The sequence below is a fragment of the Jaculus jaculus genome, chromosome 6 (assembly GCF_020740685.1).
Source record: "Jaculus jaculus isolate mJacJac1 chromosome 6, mJacJac1.mat.Y.cur, whole genome shotgun sequence".
NCBI classification, from domain to species: Eukaryota; Metazoa; Chordata; class Mammalia; order Rodentia; family Dipodidae; genus Jaculus; species Jaculus jaculus.
Genome location: NC_059107.1, coordinates 60,279,374 through 60,298,202, shown reverse-complemented (window position 1 = coordinate 60,298,202; position 18,829 = coordinate 60,279,374). Strand labels below are relative to the sequence as shown.

The following is an 18,829-nucleotide window of genomic DNA, read 5'->3' as shown; positions in this document are numbered from 1 at the left end:
GTAAGGAGAAAACTATCTGATAGCAAGACAGCAAACCTTGTCATTTGTATCGTGGGAATCAAGACCCAATATCCTAAGGCATCTTCAGTGTTTAACAAGTCTTAGCATCTAGAACTGTATGAACCATGGAACCACCCTTGAGACTCCTGAGGAAAATCACCCAAGTTACTTTCTCCCAGAACCCCAGTTGAGATAGCCTACAGAGCAGGCATTCAAACGCCATACCCCGCCAACTTCCCAGAGGGCACTCTAACTGAGAATGTGTCCTCTGGGCTCCCAACTCCAAGCTGCCCCCCTCCAAAAGCAGCAGCACACCAAGTTCAGGGCCTGGCCCAGCTAGACCTCTCCAAAGCATTGAGGGCCTCTTTCTGCACCTGGATTGGAGCCTTTGGGAACACTTTTTTCTCCACGTGAGCAGTAAGAGCCTCAGAGAGCTTGCCAACTAATCTGGGACTAAGCTGTAAAATGCTAGAGTGCTGCTCATAGAGCCCATGGGTTTCGACCCTTGAGGCATTTCAACAGGTCTACTTTAAGGCTAGAAGTCTGGATATTCTTTCATTGTTTGGGAGGGGAGGAATTCATTCTAGCCAAGGCTGAGCTGTAGCACAAGCTAGCCTTGAACTCCCAGAGATCCTCTGACCTCAATCCAGAAACCTGGACTTTTTTTTCATGTGTGTGGTGTGTATATGTGTGGTATATGCACATGCATGTGCCCATGTGGGGCCCCATTAGCTTACCTACAGTAGCTGGAAAGGAATACTGGGTGTCTACCTCCACCCTTAGGCCCTGCTCTTACTTGAGCAGAAATCTCTTACTGATTGTCACTTTTTTTTTAATGGACTCCAGCAATTCTTCAGGTAATGCTCCGTACAGGCTCAGGGTTGCAGGTATATATGGCTGTGCCCAGCCTTGTATGGATCCTGGGCTCTCTCAGGCCACCTCAGGCCCTCAATGCTAGCACAGGAAATGCTTTCTAGCACTGAGCCATGTCTCCAGCCCCAAATCTGGAAATTCCTCAAAGCAGCCATGGGGTTTGGGAGCAGCTGCTGCAAGATCCTCCTTTCTGACCAATCTGTACTCACAGATGATGGTCAGTGTACCCGAACGCTGACTGGAATGGTCACATCCAGCTCTAGAAACTGGACTGAAGGTATGTCAAAGTTCTAGGAAGCACAGCAGGACTGGCAGAGCTACACAGCTCTAGTCCTCTGAATTCCCTAAGAACTCAGGTGCTTAGCTCTAAGGTTAGCAATTGCTCAGATTTGCACATTTGAGGGGTACAGAATCCTATTGGCCACTAAAGAGGAGCTTTCAACCTTGACACACCAAGTTTCCCTGATATCCCTTCTCCTCCACCTCTGCTGTGAGCCAAAGGCCCCAAATCCCACCCTCAATATCACACAGAAAGCAATGAAGCAGAAATTGCTTTAATCAAAGAGTAAAGTCCTCAATCCGGGGGACCTCACTCACCTTTAGTGGTGGGGGTCTCAAGCCAACCCCCCCCCACATGTCCTGAGGCCCCTCAGGAAAGAGGGAGCAGCTGACCAGCCAATCATGGAGGAGGCCAGGGGTGGGAATGGACAAACCCAGGTTAAGGGCAGGAGCAGGACTGGGGTGATGCTGAACGGGCAGCAGGAGCTTAGCCCACGCAGTTCTACCTAGGGGTTAGCAGAGCAGCACCAAGGGGACAGTAGGCAGGGGTTGCTTAGGATATGAGGCGGCTGTGAAGCTGATGCAGCTGCTCCTGGGTCAGCACTAGCCGGTGTCGCTGTCCAAGGCCAGCTGCACATGAGAAGGTCACTTTGCCCATATAGACTGTGTCATCTTGCTGCTCTTCCTTGGCCTTGGGATTAGAGAGGGAAAGAGAACCTCAGGTCAGGGGCTCCCTTCACTGTGGGCCGCTGAAGAGGTCCCTAAGTAATGACATCATGGCAGCCCCAGAGAAGATGTGGTTTTTGAGATCCTGGGTCATGGGGGCATTTTTCAAATTAGAATGGGACTATGACACCTGATGGGGAGGAGGGGTGTGAAGCCCTCCTTGTGTAAAAGTCATAGAAGGTGTTAGCCCATGCTGAAGTGTGGAGTTTCTGGAAGCACTATAAGCACTTTGAAGTTACATGTGATTAAGACAGAGCTACCAGATCAAACCAAGTATAAGGTTGTTGGGCCTGAGACTCTGAAAGTGCCTTCAAATCCCAGGGGAGGTTAGGCCTGCCTTCCACATGGTGTTGCCATCCTCCACCCCATGTCCCCCTTTACCCTGAGGAAGGCTGATGAAGGAAAGGTGGCAAAATCAGTGGGGACTGTAGCTCCAGGACGCTGAGACACTGTCTCCTTGAGAACTTCATCCTGGGAGGGAAGGAAGACAGGGGTCAATTAGGGGACCTCCGCTGGTAGTACAAGACCTCCCTGGTTTCACAGAAACACTAATGCCAGTCCTTCCTACATTATACTTTCACCCTCACCTCTAGCCCCTCCTCACTCTAACCTCCTTTCTTTATAGACCCACATCTTAAAGACCATTATAGCCTCTACTGCCTCTAGAAAGCCACACCTAACCCCAGTGACCTCAGCTCTGACAGAAGCTTCCATCTGAGCCACACCCCCTAAAGATTCAGCCAGGTAAGCACTGGTGGTTCAGAGGTCGAACTCCCCCCTGCCTAAAGATGATCCTAGCTCACGTATTTTGCTGACGAGAAATCATCTTGTCGGCACCAAAACCAGTCCATTCCAAAGGCAACAATTCTGCATTCCCTTCTACCCCCTCCCTAAGGTGCCAACTAGCATGAAGCTGGGTCCAGAGAAACTCTGGAAGTGCCTAGCTCCACCAAGAGATGATCTGAGGAAACTTGGCAGGATGAAGAAGAGGAGGATTTGAACTGACCTTGAGCTTCTCAATGGTGTCACTCAGGGACTTGAGCTGAGCTACTTGTTCCAGGAGCTGGGCAGTCGGGCTCTTGGCAGCTGTGGAGAGGAAAAGCTGGTAAGGTACACTGACAGACAACTGAACTGCATTAAGAGTTAGGAGTATAGCCCTGGACCCTCTCAGGGAAAAAGACACTTCAGGGGGTGAAGCCAGACCTAGTGACTCAGGCCTATAATCCAAGCTACTCAGGGCTGAGACAGGATTATCACAAGTTCAAGGCCCACCTGAGCTATAGAGCAAGTTCAAGACCAGCCTGAACAATTTACTGAGACCCTGTCTCAGAAATAGAAAGTTAAAAAAAAAAAAAAAGAAAGAAAGAACAAGACTGAGGAAACAGCTCAGTAATAGAGTGCCTGGCTAGTATGCTCACACCTTACGTTCAATCCCCAGAAGTGCAGAAAGACAGTGAGAGAGGGAGGCAGAGGCAGAGGGAGGGAAGGAGAAAGGGAGGGAGAATGTGTGAGAGAAGAGGGAACGTGTGTGAAACACAATAAAAATGAAGCAAACAAAAAAACACTGCTGGGAAGAGTCTACAGAACAGACTGCCTATGAGGAACTAAATCCCTAGAGCAAGAGGAAGGTCTGTGTTCATATCTCAGGAGTCGAGTACATACCAGGGCTGGTACGAGTTATATCTACTACACGGGTGTGCGTGCTCAGCTGATTTAATGTCTCCAGCAGTTGGCTGGTCTTGCGATACAGTGCCCCAGTTGTTAGCTCACTGCCAGGACTCTCATGGGGTGGGACGGCAAGCTTTGCAACATGCAGAGGGGGCAAGGCTGCCAAGGATGCTTTCATCTGGGCTCCCTGCGGGGGTGAAAAATGAGAGATAGTGGTAACAAGTGCTAGAAGAACTCTGCAATCATCAACGGGACTGGTAGGCTCCAAGCTCCAACCCTGTCTTCCCTGTGAGCTGCTTACCTTGAGGATGTTGTTCTCATGCTGGAGCTGAGAGATGTGCAGCCTCATAGCAGAGATCTGCTGAAGCAGCAGGGGTGAATCCTTCACCAGCCCTGGGCCTGGCAAGGAGCCTGCAGCCTGCCCTGGGGCACCCGCTGTGGAAAGCATACCAAACACCCTTGGTTTCTGGAGGTGAGGCTCCACCCTGCTTTGCCCCTTTCTTCAGTATACCCCACCTCCAGTTGTGGCTGATCACAAAGGCAAGGCCTCCCTGCACCCCCAGCCCCAGTTCCCAGCAGCCCTGGTAAATCCCAGCTGGAGTGGGTCTCTACCTCGCTGCTGTTCTTCTGCGCACGGGATAGCCCATGGGGGAGCAGGAAAAGAGGAGAAGGAAGTTAATGATGTGGGCAAGGGAGGCAGAGCAGAGGAACCCTGGGTACACCCTACAGGAAGAACCTGCCTCTGCCTTTGGGAGAAAAGCAGACATTTGTGAAAGAGTAAAGGCTGGTAAGGTGAGGGCTTGCTGTGAGGAGAATGGCAAAGTGAGTGTGATGCAGGAAGCACCTGGGTTGTGAGGCTGAGGCTGTTCCTGCCTCCCTGCCTCCCATTCCGTCTCCAAGAAGGACATGGGAGTGCTCATGGAGCCCCAACACCTCTGTACCCTTGGTGCTCTCTGGCAGCAGAGCTGAGGTTGAAAGTGCACGCATATTCCCTCACTCCTCCGGCTTTCCCTTGCTCTAAGGCAAAATAACCTCTTTTTTTGTGAGAAGTTTTATTAATTCAAAAACAGAATTTGTTCAGAGATCTTGTATTAAAACAGTACCAGAGCCAAGCACAGTGGCTCAGGCTTTTAATACAGCACTGAGGAGGCAGAGGTAGGAGGATCACTGTGAATTCGAGGCCAGCCTGAGACTATAGAATGAGTTCCAGGTCAACCTTACCTCGAAAAAAAACCAAAAAACAGTATCGAGTGCCTAAAGGCTCTCTTCCAAAGAACACGGAACTATCTGTACCACAGGAGTCTAATGTCACAAAGGTACTTGGTCACCTCCCCAAATCAGGATGCAACAGTGACAAGGACATTGATAAGAACAAGGGCTAGGTAAGGCAAGCTAACAAGACACAGGAATGGTGGGAAAGTCCTGAGACCTTTTAACTTCAGGAAAAGAGACTTCTGGAGGTGAGAAGGTAAGAAAGAAACTAAAAGGACACAAAAGAAACCAAGGCAGTGAGAACCAATATGGCAACAGCCTCTTCCTTACCCAGAAAACCAGTGGAACTGGGCCTGGCTAGGTAACGGCCAGAACATAAACCATAAGCAAAACTAGGAGAATTATCCAGGCATGGTGGTGGCACATGTCTTTAATCCTAGCACTTGAGAGGCAGAGGCAGGAGGATTGCCATAAGTCCAAGGCCACCCTGAGACTACATAGTGAATTCCAGGTCAGTCGGGGCTAGAGTGAAACCCTACCTCGAAAAACAAAAACAAAACCAAACAAAAAACCTAGGAGAATTATGCAACATCAGATATAACCACACCATAGGATGAAGCCACATGAACTCAGTGGGGGAAATGCAGTGCCCAAGCCAAGACCATCAAAAACTGGCATCAAGCAAGACTGGATGCCCCAAGAGTTCGCCCAGCCTGCTGCAGATTGACAGCCCTCTGGATGCAGGGCTGGGACACAAAGGCCAGACAGCAGGTCCAGAAAGGACAACTACTAGAGTCCAACTATGGTTATTCCAAACTTCACTGACAATCTTGATAACACCCGATTTTATTCAGATGGACTCTGAACATATCTTTGGAGAGAGTAAAAACCTGGTGAAAACAGAAAACTGGGCAAGCATGTTCCTCGCTGAACAGCTCCAGGGAAGGGGGATAAAAATCGGACAGAGGCCAAGGAGAGGAGAGAGGATGCCAATGTCCCCTATCCCACCATACTTACCACCTGCAATACCAGAGACCAGAGTAGCAATGCCTGAAGGCGGGGGTCCCCGGAGTCCCTCAATTGTACGCTTGGACTGGCTGTTCAGCCTCTGCTTTAGCTCTGCCTTCTCTGCCTCCAGCTGGTCAATGTCAGCCTGCAGTGCATCCATTGTCTCCTCAAACTCTCTGTGAAAGAGAATTTGGGCTTAGGTAGTGTCCCTTCTCACAGCACCTCCTAACTTTTCAGTCCTGACAGACCCTTGGAGTAGCCCTGCCAATGAGGAGACAGGGGCAGGGCAACCCAGGTTAAGACTGTTGGGGGGGAGGGATACATTAGGGTTAAAGTAGAGAAGGAAAAATAGAGTCACATCACAAGAAGAGAGAAAGAAGTCTAGGGACAGAGCCAACCACAGGACCCCTGGGATGGTGCCTGACTTCTCCTTCTTCCGCAGCAGGGCCTGGGTCTCCTCCAGCCGTGTCTGGACTTTGTCGATACGCTCATCTGCATCCTTTGCAGCACTGTCCAGCTTCTTCTCCAGGAGGCTCAGCCGGACATTGGCCTCACTCAGCTCCTCTCCCTGGACAAGGCAGAGCTTCTAGTTCTGCAGTACCCTCCCCATGGCCCCAAAGTCTGGTATAGATTAAGAGACTGAAGGCTCCCTGGTCACATGCCCCACCCAAGCCATCTCGGTCCTGTTCTCAGCATTTGCTGCTGCTGAGGGTCCCGCTGACTTCCAAGCCCCCACAACCTGAACCTCGCCCCCCTCACCTTAATCTTGAGTGACTTCTTCAACTCCTTGATGACTGTCTCTCGATCTTCAAGCTTCAAACCCAGACCTTCAGCATCTGTGATCTCTGCACGCAGGGCTGCAGCCCGCAATTCCACTGGGGGAGGCTGAAGGGTGGGGTGGGTCCCAGGATGGAGGCAGATTAGCCATGAGGAGAGCTTCTCACCTTCTAGGCATGGCACTCTCCAGAAGCTTCCTCCAGCCTCCACACCCTCCCACAACCAGCAGCAGCTCCTCCAGGCTGCTGGGCCGCAATCCAGAAGCCAGCACTCACCTTGCTGGGGGGTCGCTCTGCATCATACTCGCCCTCCTGCATGGCTGTGGCCAGCTTGTTCATGGTGCTGATAAGGATACTGCACGACTGGCGCAGACACTCATAGGGGCTGCTGGAGGGGCTGCCATAGATCTGCAGGTGCCAAGGGCAGGAGTGAAAACACCACACTGGCTACCATCTCCCCAAACCCTCCTCCCAGCCATCCAGACCCACCTGCTCGCTTGCTTTGAAAGCCAGCTCCTCCAGTGCAGCCACAGGCAGCCCCTCATTCTCTGCCAACGGGGCAATGAGCTGGGCAGCGGCAGCTGCCACCTCTTGCAACACAGCCACCACCCATGTCAAGTGCTTCCTGCAGTCTAGGAGTGTGTCGGATACCTATGGGACAGGCTAGAGTCAAGGGCTCACTGCAGCCTGGCACGACGGCTCCTAGCTACTTAAAACCGTTTTGTCCTGACCAGATCCATATTTTTTTTTCTTTTTGGTTTTTTGAGGTAGAGTCTCATTCTAGACCTGGAATTCACCATGTAGTCTCAGGATGGCCTTGAACTTACTTGATCCTCCTACCTCTGCCTCCCCAGTGCTGGGATTAAAGGCGTACGCCACCACGCCCGGCTGGATCCATGTCAATATGCTAGGCCCCTCCTGGCTTTACTCAGCTTCCTTCCCCGCCACAGTTCACAGTTTCAGCCCTAAACCTGTGATCCAAAGGCCAGCGCAGCTGGGATCCCGGGTGCATCTGTCCCTGGCATTCGCCTTCGGATCTTCTTGCAGAACTGGCAGATGTCACTGCAAGAGGTTTCTAGGTCCCGGAGCAGAAGGGCAATATCTGTAGCCTCCTGCCCACCCTACACAAAAAGAGGAAATGGATGTGGTACCAAATCAGTCTTAGGGTTGGGAGTGAGGCGTAGAGTCTCAGAGCTAGACGTGACTCACCTGCAAGAAGGCGCGCAGCCGCCCCACCTCCACACTCATGCAGTCCAGAGCACTCTGGGTGAACTGTGAGGGCAGAAACACGTGGTCTTAGTCCCCAGATGGAGCCCCTATGCCCATCATCATCTTTACAGTCTGCACCTCCTGTCGATGCCAGATCTGCCTTCCCTGATCTGGTTTTCATGACCCTGTCCTGTCTTACATGACAGCCCCTGAGACCACAATCTCTGGATTAGCCATCCTTCCCTCCGATCCAGATGTGTCACCTTAATGTGGTCGGCCAGCTGCATAGTACAGTCCTCGGGCTGCTCGGCAAGGTGGATGCTGTACAGATGCTGAAGAAAGAGGAAGACAGTCTTTAGCCCGCTGAAGGGTGGGGAAGTCCTCCCCAGTCTATAGTTTGAGCCCTGATCTGATCAAAAACCTCCAACAGGGCTGGAGAGATGGCTTAGCCTTTAAGACATTTGCCTGCAAAGCCAAAGAACCCAGGTTCAACTCCCAGGACCCACATAAACCAAGATGCATAATATGGCGCATGTGTCTGGAGTTTCTTTGCAGTGGCTGGAGGCCCTGAGGGCCCATTTGCTATCTGCCTCTTTCTCTCTCTCTCTCCCCTTCTCTTAAATAAATAAATTTTAAAAAATTATTATTAATAAAAACCTCCAACAGAGGGCAGGAGAGATAGCGTTTGCCTGTGAAGCCTAAGGACCCAGGTTCAATTCCCCGGTACCTACAAAAGCCAGTGCACAAGGTGGCACATGCATCTAGAGTTCCTTTGCAGTGGCTAGAGGCCCTGGCATGCCCATTCTCTATGTGACTCTTTCTCAAATAAATAAATAAAATATTAAAAAAGAAAACTTCCACAGAGCTGTATCATAAGGCCAGTTTATTTAAGAGCAAACTGGGCCAGGTGTGGTGGCACACGCCTTTAATCCCAGCACTTGGGAGGCAGAGGTAGGAGGAATGCCATGAGTTAGAGGCTACATACTGAATTCACTACATAGTGAATTTCAGGTCAGCCTGGGCTAGAGTGAGACCCTACCTCGAAAAACCACACAAAAGAAAAAGAGCAAACTGGTACTGGGGGTGGTCACAGGTCTGTGATCACAACACTTGGGGAGCTAAAGCAGGAGGCTCAGGAGTTGAATGCCAGCCTGTACTACATAGTGATACTGTATCTGACACTGCTCCCCCCCCCACACACACAAATAGCAACAACCAAAAGAAAGCAAACTGGGCTTTGATCAATCAACCTGGGACTTTATAACCTTGAATATATTGGTAGTGATCCCATCAAGACAAAGCTTCCCTCCCTCCTTCCCAAAGTCTGAATTCCTGTCACAGACCTGGTAGTATTTGATGGCCTTGGTGAGGGGCTCAACGTTGACAGTCTCATCCAGCTGATCCTTGTGCAGAAGCTCAATGAGGAAATCTAAGGAGCGCTCATGGGCACTCATCTCAGGGTAGAGGCCACCCACCTTCTTATACACATCCACATTGCACTGAGAGAGGGCACTAGAGACCAAAGAAAGGCTCTGTGAGGCCAAGGTCCTCCAGGAAATCTCATGTCCAACCAATCCTGGACCCATGACTCGGAAGGGAGGGGCATGCTGCATGGCTTACTGCTCATAGCGGTGTAGTGTGGCCTGCAGCAGACTCAGAGAGTACACCAGCCCGGCAGCAAAGCTCAGCTGTTCCCCTGCAGCTCCTCGCAGCCCAGGCCGCTCTGAACAGTTCTCACTTAGTTCAAACTTCTCCTGGGCCTGCTTCCGGATCAGCTCTGCCTGTAGAAAGATGATCAGAGTCCTGGAACTCCCAGCAGAGGATAGAGAACACAGAACCAGGAATATATGATATAGCTTCGTAATTACGTGGGGAGCACGGATTCTCATGGGAAAGAAAGCAGAAAACAGCTCTTAGGGAGGTAGCGTCTCCCCTGGGAGCAGGGGAGTGATGCAAGGAGCTTGTGAGGACTGAGAATAAATACAAGAATGGAAGGGCAGTGAGAGCACAGGCACCAAGTTCTGACTGACTTAAAGCTGCTGTTTTCACCATCTCTCCACCTACACTGCCTACCCTACCATTTGCTCCACTTACCAACTTCTGGCCATCTTCTTGGCTCTCAGTGAAAATGAGATCTCACCTAAATCAGATTGTCAACTGTGCACTCAAAAGAAACCTACCAAGTAGGGTGTGGTGTCTGTTGCGTGCAAGAGGCAGAGGTAAAAGGATCACCATGAGTTCCAGGCCAGCTTGAGACTACATAGTGAATTCCAGGTCAATTTGGGCTAGAGCGAGACCCTACCTTGACAAGCAAAACCAGAAAAAGAATGCTACTCTCCTTTCTAATAATCCATAGTGCTGTTGTTCCTCATACCATAGAGGACTCGTTTAGAACGCTTAGGGGTACACTAATGCATGAAAGTTCAATCGTCTTACATACAATGGGATGGTGTTTGCATATAGTTTGTATGTATTCTTCCATATACATAAAACCATTCCCAGATTATTTATAATACTCAACTCAATATAAATGGTACAGCAGTCAAAATACCTTGTTCAAGGAATACCAAAAAAAAAAAAAAATGTGCATGTTTGGTACATGAATGATTTCTTCCCCAAACCTTTTTGGTCTGCAGTTGGTTGAATCCACAATAAAGAACCTACAGATAGGGGGCTGGAGAGATGGCTTAGCGGTTAAGCGCTTGCCTGTGAAGCCTAAGGACCCCGGTTCGAGGCTCGGTTCCCCAGGTCCCACGTTAGCCAGATGCACAAGGGGGCACACACGTCTGGAGCTCGTTTGCAGAGGCTGGAAGCCCTGGCGCACCCATTCTTTCTCTCTCCCTCTATCTGTCTTTCTCTCTGTGTCTGTCGCTGTCAAATAAATAAATATTAAAAAAAAAAAAAAAAAGAACCTACAGATAGGGCTGAAGAGATGGCTTGGTTATGGCACTTGTCATCCGCCTGGATTCAATTCCCTAGTACCCATGTACAACCAGATGTACAAGGTGGTACATGCATTTGAAGTTCGTTTGCAGTGGCTAGAGGCCCTGGTGCACCCATTCTTTCTCTGTCTCTGCTTAAAAAGAAACAAAGAAAACCTAGAGATAAGAAGGTTGATTGTGTGTACTCTGTGACTTTGCTGACTGTGTGCACCTTCCCTGGCTTGTAAACCCTTTGTGGGTGGTCAGTGGCTGTTGTCCTCTCCACACCCCAAAGCCTGGCTCATACCAAGTTCCACTGTCTATATGACTGACAGGCCATACCTTGCAGATGAGACGAGGCATGAGCAGCAGCACCAGGACACAGTCATGGTCCCCTCCTGGCCGAAGGAAACTATCGGGCATGAAGGCTGTCAGCAAGGACATGTGCCGGTTGGCCTGAGCCACCTCCATCTGTCTCAACTCCATCTCGATTGCCTGTGAGGGAGACAGCAAGAAGGGCTCTCAGCCAGGGTGGAAAGCTGCAGAAACAATGTGCCTTGCTTCAAGGATCCTGGCTTATTTCACACTCTTCCCTCAGAAACTTGAGGCCAAAACACACAGACCACTCCACTCCACAGCCACACTCAGGCCTGGCTCTCTAACACCCCAACTTCAGGCTATCCATTTTCCTGACCTTGGCATGAGCTTTGGTCTCAGCAAACTTGATTTTGAAGTCAAAAGTCTCAGGAGGTGGCTGCTGTTGCCTCTCCACAGATGCTTCCTGCTGGCTCGTCAGTTCCCGATTCACATCCTGGGAGGAGAGACAATGAGGCACAGCTGGGTCACCAAGGAGCACTGGGGGTGATCGTGAGCAGAGAACAGGGAGTGACCAGGCACCTGTAGGTGGGCAGTCAGCTGGCGGTACTTCTTGATAGTTTGCTGATAGTCTGCAACTGTCTCCTGAGCTGCCTCCACACGCTTCTGTGCCTCCCGCACACGGGCACCCGCCATGTCCAGCTGCTCCCGCAGCTCCAGTTCTGTCTCCCGTGCGTTCTCCTGCAGCTCATCATTCATCTCGTTTATGGCTTCCTGGACACCACAAAGTTGGGGGAAAGCAAAGGCAGAGTCAGGACAACAGTTCCAGGATGGGTCTCCTTACCACACACACACAACTTAGAGGCCACAGGTCTTGTGTCAATCTCTCTGCAGGTCCCTCCATCAGGATCAGAAGTCATGGGTGTGCTTTTCTCTCACCAGGTCTCCTACAGTCTCCCTCAGTTCCCGCACTTTCTCTTCCAGATTCAGGTTCCGGTCAGTCAGCATCTCCACCATCTCCTCCGCACCAAGAGCAGCGTCCACCTGTATGAAAGGAAGGGAGATAGGGAAGTACTGCCTGTGCCAGAGCCCCAGAAAGAAGAGGTGGTGGCAGGAGTCAGTGTGGGACTCTGAGAGGACTGGGTTCCCCACACCTGCTCCTTGAGCTCATCAATGGTGCCCTCTGCCTGGCTGAGCTCCTCCTGCAAGCGCTCTCGCTGCTGCCTCACAGCTTCTAGCTCCTGGTTCTTCTTTTCCATGAGCTTCTGAAGCTTCACATGCTCCTGCTTCTCTGAGGAAGAAAGATCTCGCATCCTGTGCACCAGAAAGAAAAGGCAGGGAGTCAGTGTTACAGCTATCAGGTGATGGGTATTCTATGGTAATTGGAGGCTGGAGATGGAGCACCTTAGCCAGGCAGTGAGGAGGCACCTACCTCACCAGGGCATCCTTCAGACGGGCATTCTGCTCCTCAAGCTGCTTGAGCTGGTAACTTGATGCAGCCCCATCTGAGCCTGGGGGACAACAGTTACACAGTTATTCAGGCAGGTCAATTCCCCCGCTTGGCCCCACCACTCTGGACCCTTACCCTTCTCTTCAATCTCAGCCTTGAGGATCTCCAAGTCTGTGGTGAGTTCATCCACACGTTCCTTCAGGGCCTCTACCTCCTGCTGCAGAGACTCGGCCCGCTCCTCGGCCATCTCCTTGTCTAGAGTGGCCATCTCAATGGCATCAGCAGTGTCTGCCATCTCCTCCATGTAGCGCTCCTTTGCCTCCAGTGCCTCTTTGGCTTCCTGAAGGGGGAGGTGGGTGAAGCCAGAGCAGATAGAGCCCCATGCTGCCCTTTCTCACGGGACACTCTAGGATCCAGCCTAGTTTCCAAATCACCTCCTCAGTATCCTCCACCTCCCAAGACACCAGTTTCATCCTGAGTCCCACCTTCCGGGCCTCCTTGAGGCGGCGCTGCAGGTCCGCCTGCTGTTCCTGCATTTTGCTCTTCCATTCCTGAACCTGCTCCAGCTGAATCTTGTGCTTCTCCAGCTCTTTCAGCTTGGCCTTGTCTTCTGCCCGCTTCAACCGTAAGGTCTCCAGTTTCTCCTCCAGGTCACGCACCTGAGCCCTCAGTCCCTCCTCCTCCTGCCAAGGAGAGGCCTCATGGTCTCTGAACAGCCTACCTCCTCCCTACTATGACTGAGCAGAAGCAAAGATGACAAGAATGTAGACAGTCAGGCATGGTGGCTCACGCTTTTAATCCCAGCACTTGGGAGCCAGAGGTAGGAGGATTGTGGTGAGTTCGAAGTCACTCTGAGACTACATAGTGAATTCCAGGACAGCCTGGGCTACAGTGAGACCCTACCTTGAAAACACCAAAAAAAAAAAAAAAAAAAAAAGAATGCAGACAAACATCTCCCTAGGCCAAGCATCAAAAGCAAATGAGATAGAAAGATTTCAGAGGAAACCGTAGTATGTTGGGGAAAGCGAATGAAAGGACGGAAAAGGCCAGTAGTAAAATACCCACATACTATGTCTCCAAGCTTTCTGATTCCAGTTCTCAATTTGTCCCAACCCCAAGAAATTTTCCGCACCCAGACAGGGGTGACAAGCCCCTCAGTGTCTTGATTCTGCTTACCCAACCCCAGTTCTTACCTTTGAGGGGGAAGGAAGTGGGGGTGCTGCTCCAGGAGAGGTGAGGGCTGGTGTGGGGATGATGGGTGCTGCCAGTGGAGTCTGAGCTGGGGTGCTTGGCTCGCTGCTGCTCAGCTCCCCTGCTGATGCTGAGCCAGAAGGGCCCAAAGAGCTGCTGGCCCCAGCCACCCCAGTACTGGATGGCCGAGTGGGCTAGTCAAAGAATAGGGCAGACCAAAAAGAGAACAGAGGATGGAGGAAGAGACACGAAGAGACCAGGTACGAGAATATGACAAGGGAAGGGCCCAAGAAGGGAAAAGGCAGAAAGAGAGTATGAAAGCACAATGAGAACAGAGAAGGGGCGGAGCCGAAGAAGGGGGAAAGTGATACAGAGATTGAAAGCAGCCGTGATGAAGGATGGGGGAGGAAGAAGGGAGGGAAGGATGGGGAGACACAGATTATAAGTTTCTTTCCCTTGGCATTGACCCCACATTCCTCCCAGTTCTGGTACTGCCCTTCAGAGCAAAAGCCCTCACTCCTCAGAACTTCCCTCTGTAACCCACTTGGGATCATTCTAGAAATTCTGTAAAGTCCTGTCTTTGCTCTGAGTCTGTGCCCAACTCTCCCACAAAGAAAGAACAGATTAAAGTTTTTTCCTGATTTTCATGTTCTCAGAGAGGGCTGAGCTACAAGTGGGAGTGTGAGGCTCTATACCTCTCGTAGTCCCTCCTAGTTTTTGGAGTCAAGTTGAAACGGCTCACCTTTGGTCTATGTGAGGGAGGTCCTACAGGTAAAAGCCAAGTTGAAAATGTACCCCTTAAAGCAAAAGTATAGCCAATCTCCCCATATACATTGGCCTTGGTACTTGTTTCCCCCAAACAAAGAAACTCTAATCAAGTAACACTATGCAGGCCCCCAAGAGTGTGGGGGTGAGGGGCTGACCAGATGCCATGGAGCCCCAAATCCTGAGGCAGGTACTGCTCCTTCTAGGAGTGCTGAGCCTTAAAGCTCTCCTGGTAAGCTGACAGACTGTTGGAAACCACATGCTATCCATAGATATTCCCACCCCAAACTTTCAGACACACTCACTTCCTCACCCTGACATACACTGTCAAGTCTCCCACTTCTTTTAAATCCCATCTTTCAAACCTAGTCAAAATCACCTTCCTTTGGAAAGCTTGGGAATTCACACTCATTCTCTTGTACTCAATCTACTGGCTCAGATGGCCTCCTAAGAGCTGGAAGTCATTTTCCCAGGAGAAGCTTTTCAACAACTCCAAGCCCTTCTACCCCTTCAAAGAAAACCCATGGTGTCCTGTGACCACCTTTTGCTTGCTAACACACCTGCTCACATACATGCACATTCCTAAAATATGTGTACAAATTGGTAGTGGCTTGCACAGAGACCTGTTCATTCTCACCTTGGGCCGCCGAGTTGTGGTCTGGACAGGAGACAGGAGCCAGAAGAGAAGTAATCAGGAAAGAAAGGGTAACGGTGGGAAGACAGAGCAAAGGGACAGCAGTGAGAGCAGAAGTAGTACCAGAAGCGGGACGGTTACCCACCAAACCCCATCCCACCTCCCCCCCAGTGAACCCCAGTGATCCTACTCCAAGATATTTCTGTTGCTGTGGCTCCTACTCCCACTTTGCCCAGCCTTTGCAAGCCTCCACCGCCCCAATGAATTCTGGAAGTCCCATCTCCTAGGATAAACCACAGAAGACTAAGGTAGCAGCTGGCTAGAAGGTCTCCAGAGGCCAATCCTTCAGTGAATAGCCTCTCCCACTCCAACCAGAGGCCCCACCCAGAAGCCACTCCCGAGGACTTCCCTGGTCAGCCTCTTCCTCAAGTGCTAGACTCGGAGAACTGATCTTAGGAATCCCTCCCCATGACAAGAGTGATATACACCCAGAAGTGGGAGGTCAGAGCCCTAAGACAGTACAAGGCCCTGTCCCCCTCTCTCCCTCCCCCTCCCTCCTGCAGCAATCCCCATCCCTAAGGCAAAGGGCTCAGGTGTCAGGACTATGAATGCTGCATTAGCAGAAGGCCGCAGCTCAGCAGTTACCCTCCCAGATCAAAGAGGCTGGGGCTGGGCAGAAGCAAAGAGCAAGCAGCTTAAACCAAATCCAGAAAGCTTCTGAGTTACTGCAAAGTGCCAAGACGGCGGCGGTTAGCACCACCTCCCAAAGAATGTGTTTGCTGCCCGTGTAACACTGCTCTGGGATTCAGTTTGGGCCCTGTTTTCAAGAGATGCTGGAGTCAAGGAGACCCTCTTACCTAGGACTAAGCCACCAAACTGTGGGCCAAAACTATTCTATGGTTCCCATCCTACCCTGGTAAAGCCCAGCGCAACCTGAGGTCGACGACATGCTGGGAGAACCACCGGCAGACTAGATGAGGCAGGTAGGTGTAGTCAGGCACTGATAACCCTAGGCCTTCTGCCTCAGGTTCTACCCCAGGATCCTCTGAAACCTGAGGAAGAGGCTGTCTGAAGCCCAAACCTGCGGCCACTAGGTACAAGGCCTGGAAAGCCTCGCTCCAGAGTCCCAAGCAGGCAGGGCTGGGTGCACAGACCCAGGGATGGGGCACAGTAGTGACATTCACTTCCCCCTTTCTCCCACTTCATCTTCACTTTCCTCCCCCAGCCAGGTAGACTGATGAAGTCAATCAGCCCCCACCCCCACCCAGCAGCCTGCTGCCACCATCACCCTGGCAACCCGGCAGCAGGACCAGAGCAAGCAAGAGTACCTTTCGGGCTGTCGGTGCCTGTCTCATCATTGCAGAAAACCAAAGAAAGCAAGGAAAAGAAAGAGGAGGGAGAGAGGAAAACAAATGGGAAGGAAGGACGAAGGGAGGGAGGGAGAGATGGAACAGAGGGAAAGGCACGGAGACAGGGGATTAGTGCATCAGATCCCAACAATGCAGCCTTAGCTTCCAGGCCCAACAGCTCCGCAACCTGCAAAAGGCTGCTGCTCTGACAGAGGGCCCAGCAGTGCAGGCGGGACAGAAAGGCTCCAGCAGCCTCCAGAGCTGTGCCTGGCCCAGGTCGCCAGCTCAGATTGATGGCAGTCTCTGTGGCCGCAGCACCAGCTCCACCTGACGTCATGCCCCCACCCTCCTCTGCTCCATGGGGGTGGAGCCACTGTTCGTCAGTCACCTAGCAACCACCAGGGCCCTGCTGGCTCCTCCTCCTCCTCATGACTGGACAAAGTCCTGCGCAGGGCCCGCCCTTCTTCTTCCTCCATACAACATGTTCAGGGGCCGCCCTCCATCCACTCAAAAAGCTTGCTCTAAAAACCTGGGCCAGGGGCCGGTCCAGAAATCAGTGGGGAGGAACACAGAGCTTGCCTGCTCTATCAGCCTCTCTCATAATTGCATTCTGCTCCCTTGACAACCTCATCAAGTCCACTTCTCTTACACATACTGGCAATCTCCTTATGTCTCTCATCAGGAACACACAGCCAGAGTAGCCCTCCAGCAATGGACTTCAGCTCAGAGGAGCACCTGGAGAGTGTAAGAAATCCAGAGGAACACTCCACCAGAGAGCAGTGGTTCTACTGATAGTATTAGGCTCCTCTCTCAACGGTTCCCCAGCTGTCCTGAGACTAAAGCTGTTTACAGGGTTTTCTAGAAAGGGCAGGTTATTTTGCAGAGATAACAGTGTTCTCTGCTGCCTCCCTCTCAAAGCACTCTTTTGCTTGGACCAAGCTCCCTTTTCTATATGAGACAAGAAGAGGAGCCCTGGCTAAGTGATCTACTTGTGAAAGAACCACCGGATGTTAGACTGGGGACAACAGGAGATACAACTACTGACACTTTGTGCCATAAGCGAAGAAGGTGCTATAGCCCAGCATGTGCAGCCCAGCTTGGACTGTCAAACTTGCTTAGGGAATGGCTATTGCCCAGGCTCCTGCAGAACTATGTCAGGCTGCAGCCAGCAATCCACTGATCTCAGACTGTAGTTTCATGCTTTTCTGTATTTGGAGGCCTGAGATGAAATTGGAGTCCCAACCAGAAGACAATGTCCTTGAAAGCATTTTCCTTACATTCTCATTCCCACCTGCAGCCAGAGCTCAGAACCAAAACAAGTACCAGCATGTCGTCTCTACAGTGGCAATGCTCCAAATTGAGGACTCATAGCCCAAAAGAAGTCCAAAAGGAGAGGTTTTCTTCCCCCCACCCCACCCACTGCCCCAATCTAGCAGCTCCCCATGCAACATTAAGAAGGCCTGAGACAGGCTACAACAAGGAACTAACAGAACTATGCATACAGATCAGACAGGCACATGCACAACAGAGATGGCCTGGGCAGAAGACCAAGGCAAGGGCTGCTGTGAGCAAGTGGCCAGGGCAGCAAGTTAAGTGTTTAAAAGTCTTTCGGCTAGGTGGGTGAGTGCACTTGCCTAGGATGTGCTAGGTCCTGGCTACCCCCAAAAGTGGTCTATGCAGAGAAGCTAGGCATGTAACACAAGCCACCCAAGAGGCTGAGGCAGGAAAACTGTTGCAAGTTTGAGGCCAGCCTGTTCTACAAAGGGAGACCCTGCCTCAAAAAAAAAAAAAAAAAAAGTCAGTGGAGGGGAAGAAGATGGCATAATTAATCTCCTACAAGGTTAAGAGGTTGACTTCAGGCACACACTGAAAAGAAGAAGGCAAGGGAAAACCAGGAGGGAAGTGGGGTGGATATTCATGGAGCACTGAACCACAGGCTGGCACTCAGACTGGCTTTTTTTGTTTGTTTTTTGTTTTTTTAAGGTAGGGTCTCTCTAGCTTATGCTGGTCTGGAATCCTCTGTGTAGTCTCAGGTGACCTCAAACTCATGGCAGTTCTTCCACCTCTTACTCTCGAGTACTGGGATTACAGGCATGCAACACCATGCCTGGCTCAGACTGGCTTTCTGACAACTCTTCAGTGCTCTGTTTCTTGACCTGTTGCCTCTATGCTCATCATTTACCTGTGCTTTCCCAGCCCCATTCCTCCAATCTCTACTCCCAATCCCTCCAAGCCTGGCTAAGCAAGAACTTACTGTAAGCCAGTTGCTGTGATTTGCCATCAGGAACTTGGAGTCTCTAATCAGTCTCTAATGAGTGCTGCCTGGGCCTGAGCCCTGATGTCCTTCCTTCCTTCAGAGAACCTCTGGAAGCATGGCTGCCATAGCCTCTGGCACCCCAGTCCCATGGTCACACACACATGCATGCAGCAGCCCAAGGGCATGCAGAACAGCA

The 18,829-nt window shown here is 51.2% G+C and overlaps 1 protein-coding gene across 9 annotated transcripts in view; it reads right to left on the bottom strand.

Moving 5' to 3' along the window:
- Window positions 1-1,411: 1,411 nt before the first annotated feature.
- The window catches only part of Dctn1 (dynactin subunit 1), a 35,075-nt gene continuing 17,657 nt past the window's right edge, over window positions 1,412-18,829 (bottom strand). For 3 of the 9 annotated variants that reach the window (XM_045153216.1, XM_045153212.1, XM_004668269.2), the window contains exons 6-32: window positions 16,356-16,373; window positions 15,031-15,051; window positions 13,631-13,822; window positions 12,923-13,120; window positions 12,573-12,777; window positions 12,420-12,498; window positions 12,142-12,301; window positions 11,927-12,031; window positions 11,570-11,761; window positions 11,367-11,483; window positions 11,015-11,167; window positions 9,372-9,532; window positions 9,095-9,263; window positions 8,015-8,083; window positions 7,752-7,814; window positions 7,514-7,663; window positions 7,032-7,193; window positions 6,819-6,950; window positions 6,526-6,651; window positions 6,192-6,334; window positions 5,776-5,942; window positions 4,159-4,173; window positions 3,848-3,981; window positions 3,541-3,733; window positions 2,885-2,964; window positions 2,260-2,349; window positions 1,412-1,843 (exon numbers count right to left, since the gene is read on the bottom strand). In XM_045153216.1, the coding sequence (XP_045009151.1) occupies window positions 1,706-1,843; window positions 2,260-2,349; window positions 2,885-2,964; window positions 3,541-3,733; window positions 3,848-3,981; window positions 4,159-4,173; window positions 5,776-5,942; window positions 6,192-6,334; window positions 6,526-6,651; window positions 6,819-6,950; window positions 7,032-7,193; window positions 7,514-7,663; window positions 7,752-7,814; window positions 8,015-8,083; window positions 9,095-9,263; window positions 9,372-9,532; window positions 11,015-11,167; window positions 11,367-11,483; window positions 11,570-11,761; window positions 11,927-12,031; window positions 12,142-12,301; window positions 12,420-12,498; window positions 12,573-12,777; window positions 12,923-13,120; window positions 13,631-13,822; window positions 15,031-15,051; window positions 16,356-16,373 (3,432 nt within the window). In that variant the 3' untranslated portion in view covers window positions 1,412-1,705. Of the gene's footprint in view, window positions 1,844-2,259; window positions 2,350-2,884; window positions 2,965-3,540; window positions 3,734-3,847; window positions 3,982-4,158; window positions 4,174-5,775; window positions 5,943-6,191; window positions 6,335-6,525; window positions 6,652-6,818; window positions 6,951-7,031; window positions 7,194-7,513; window positions 7,664-7,751; window positions 7,815-8,014; window positions 8,084-9,094; window positions 9,264-9,371; window positions 9,533-11,014; window positions 11,168-11,366; window positions 11,484-11,569; window positions 11,762-11,926; window positions 12,032-12,141; window positions 12,302-12,419; window positions 12,499-12,572; window positions 12,778-12,922; window positions 13,121-13,630; window positions 13,823-15,030; window positions 15,052-16,355; window positions 16,701-18,829 lie in introns of those variants that run through there. The other 6 variants (XM_045153214.1, XM_045153215.1, XM_045153213.1 and 3 more) reach the window with 5 other exon arrangements.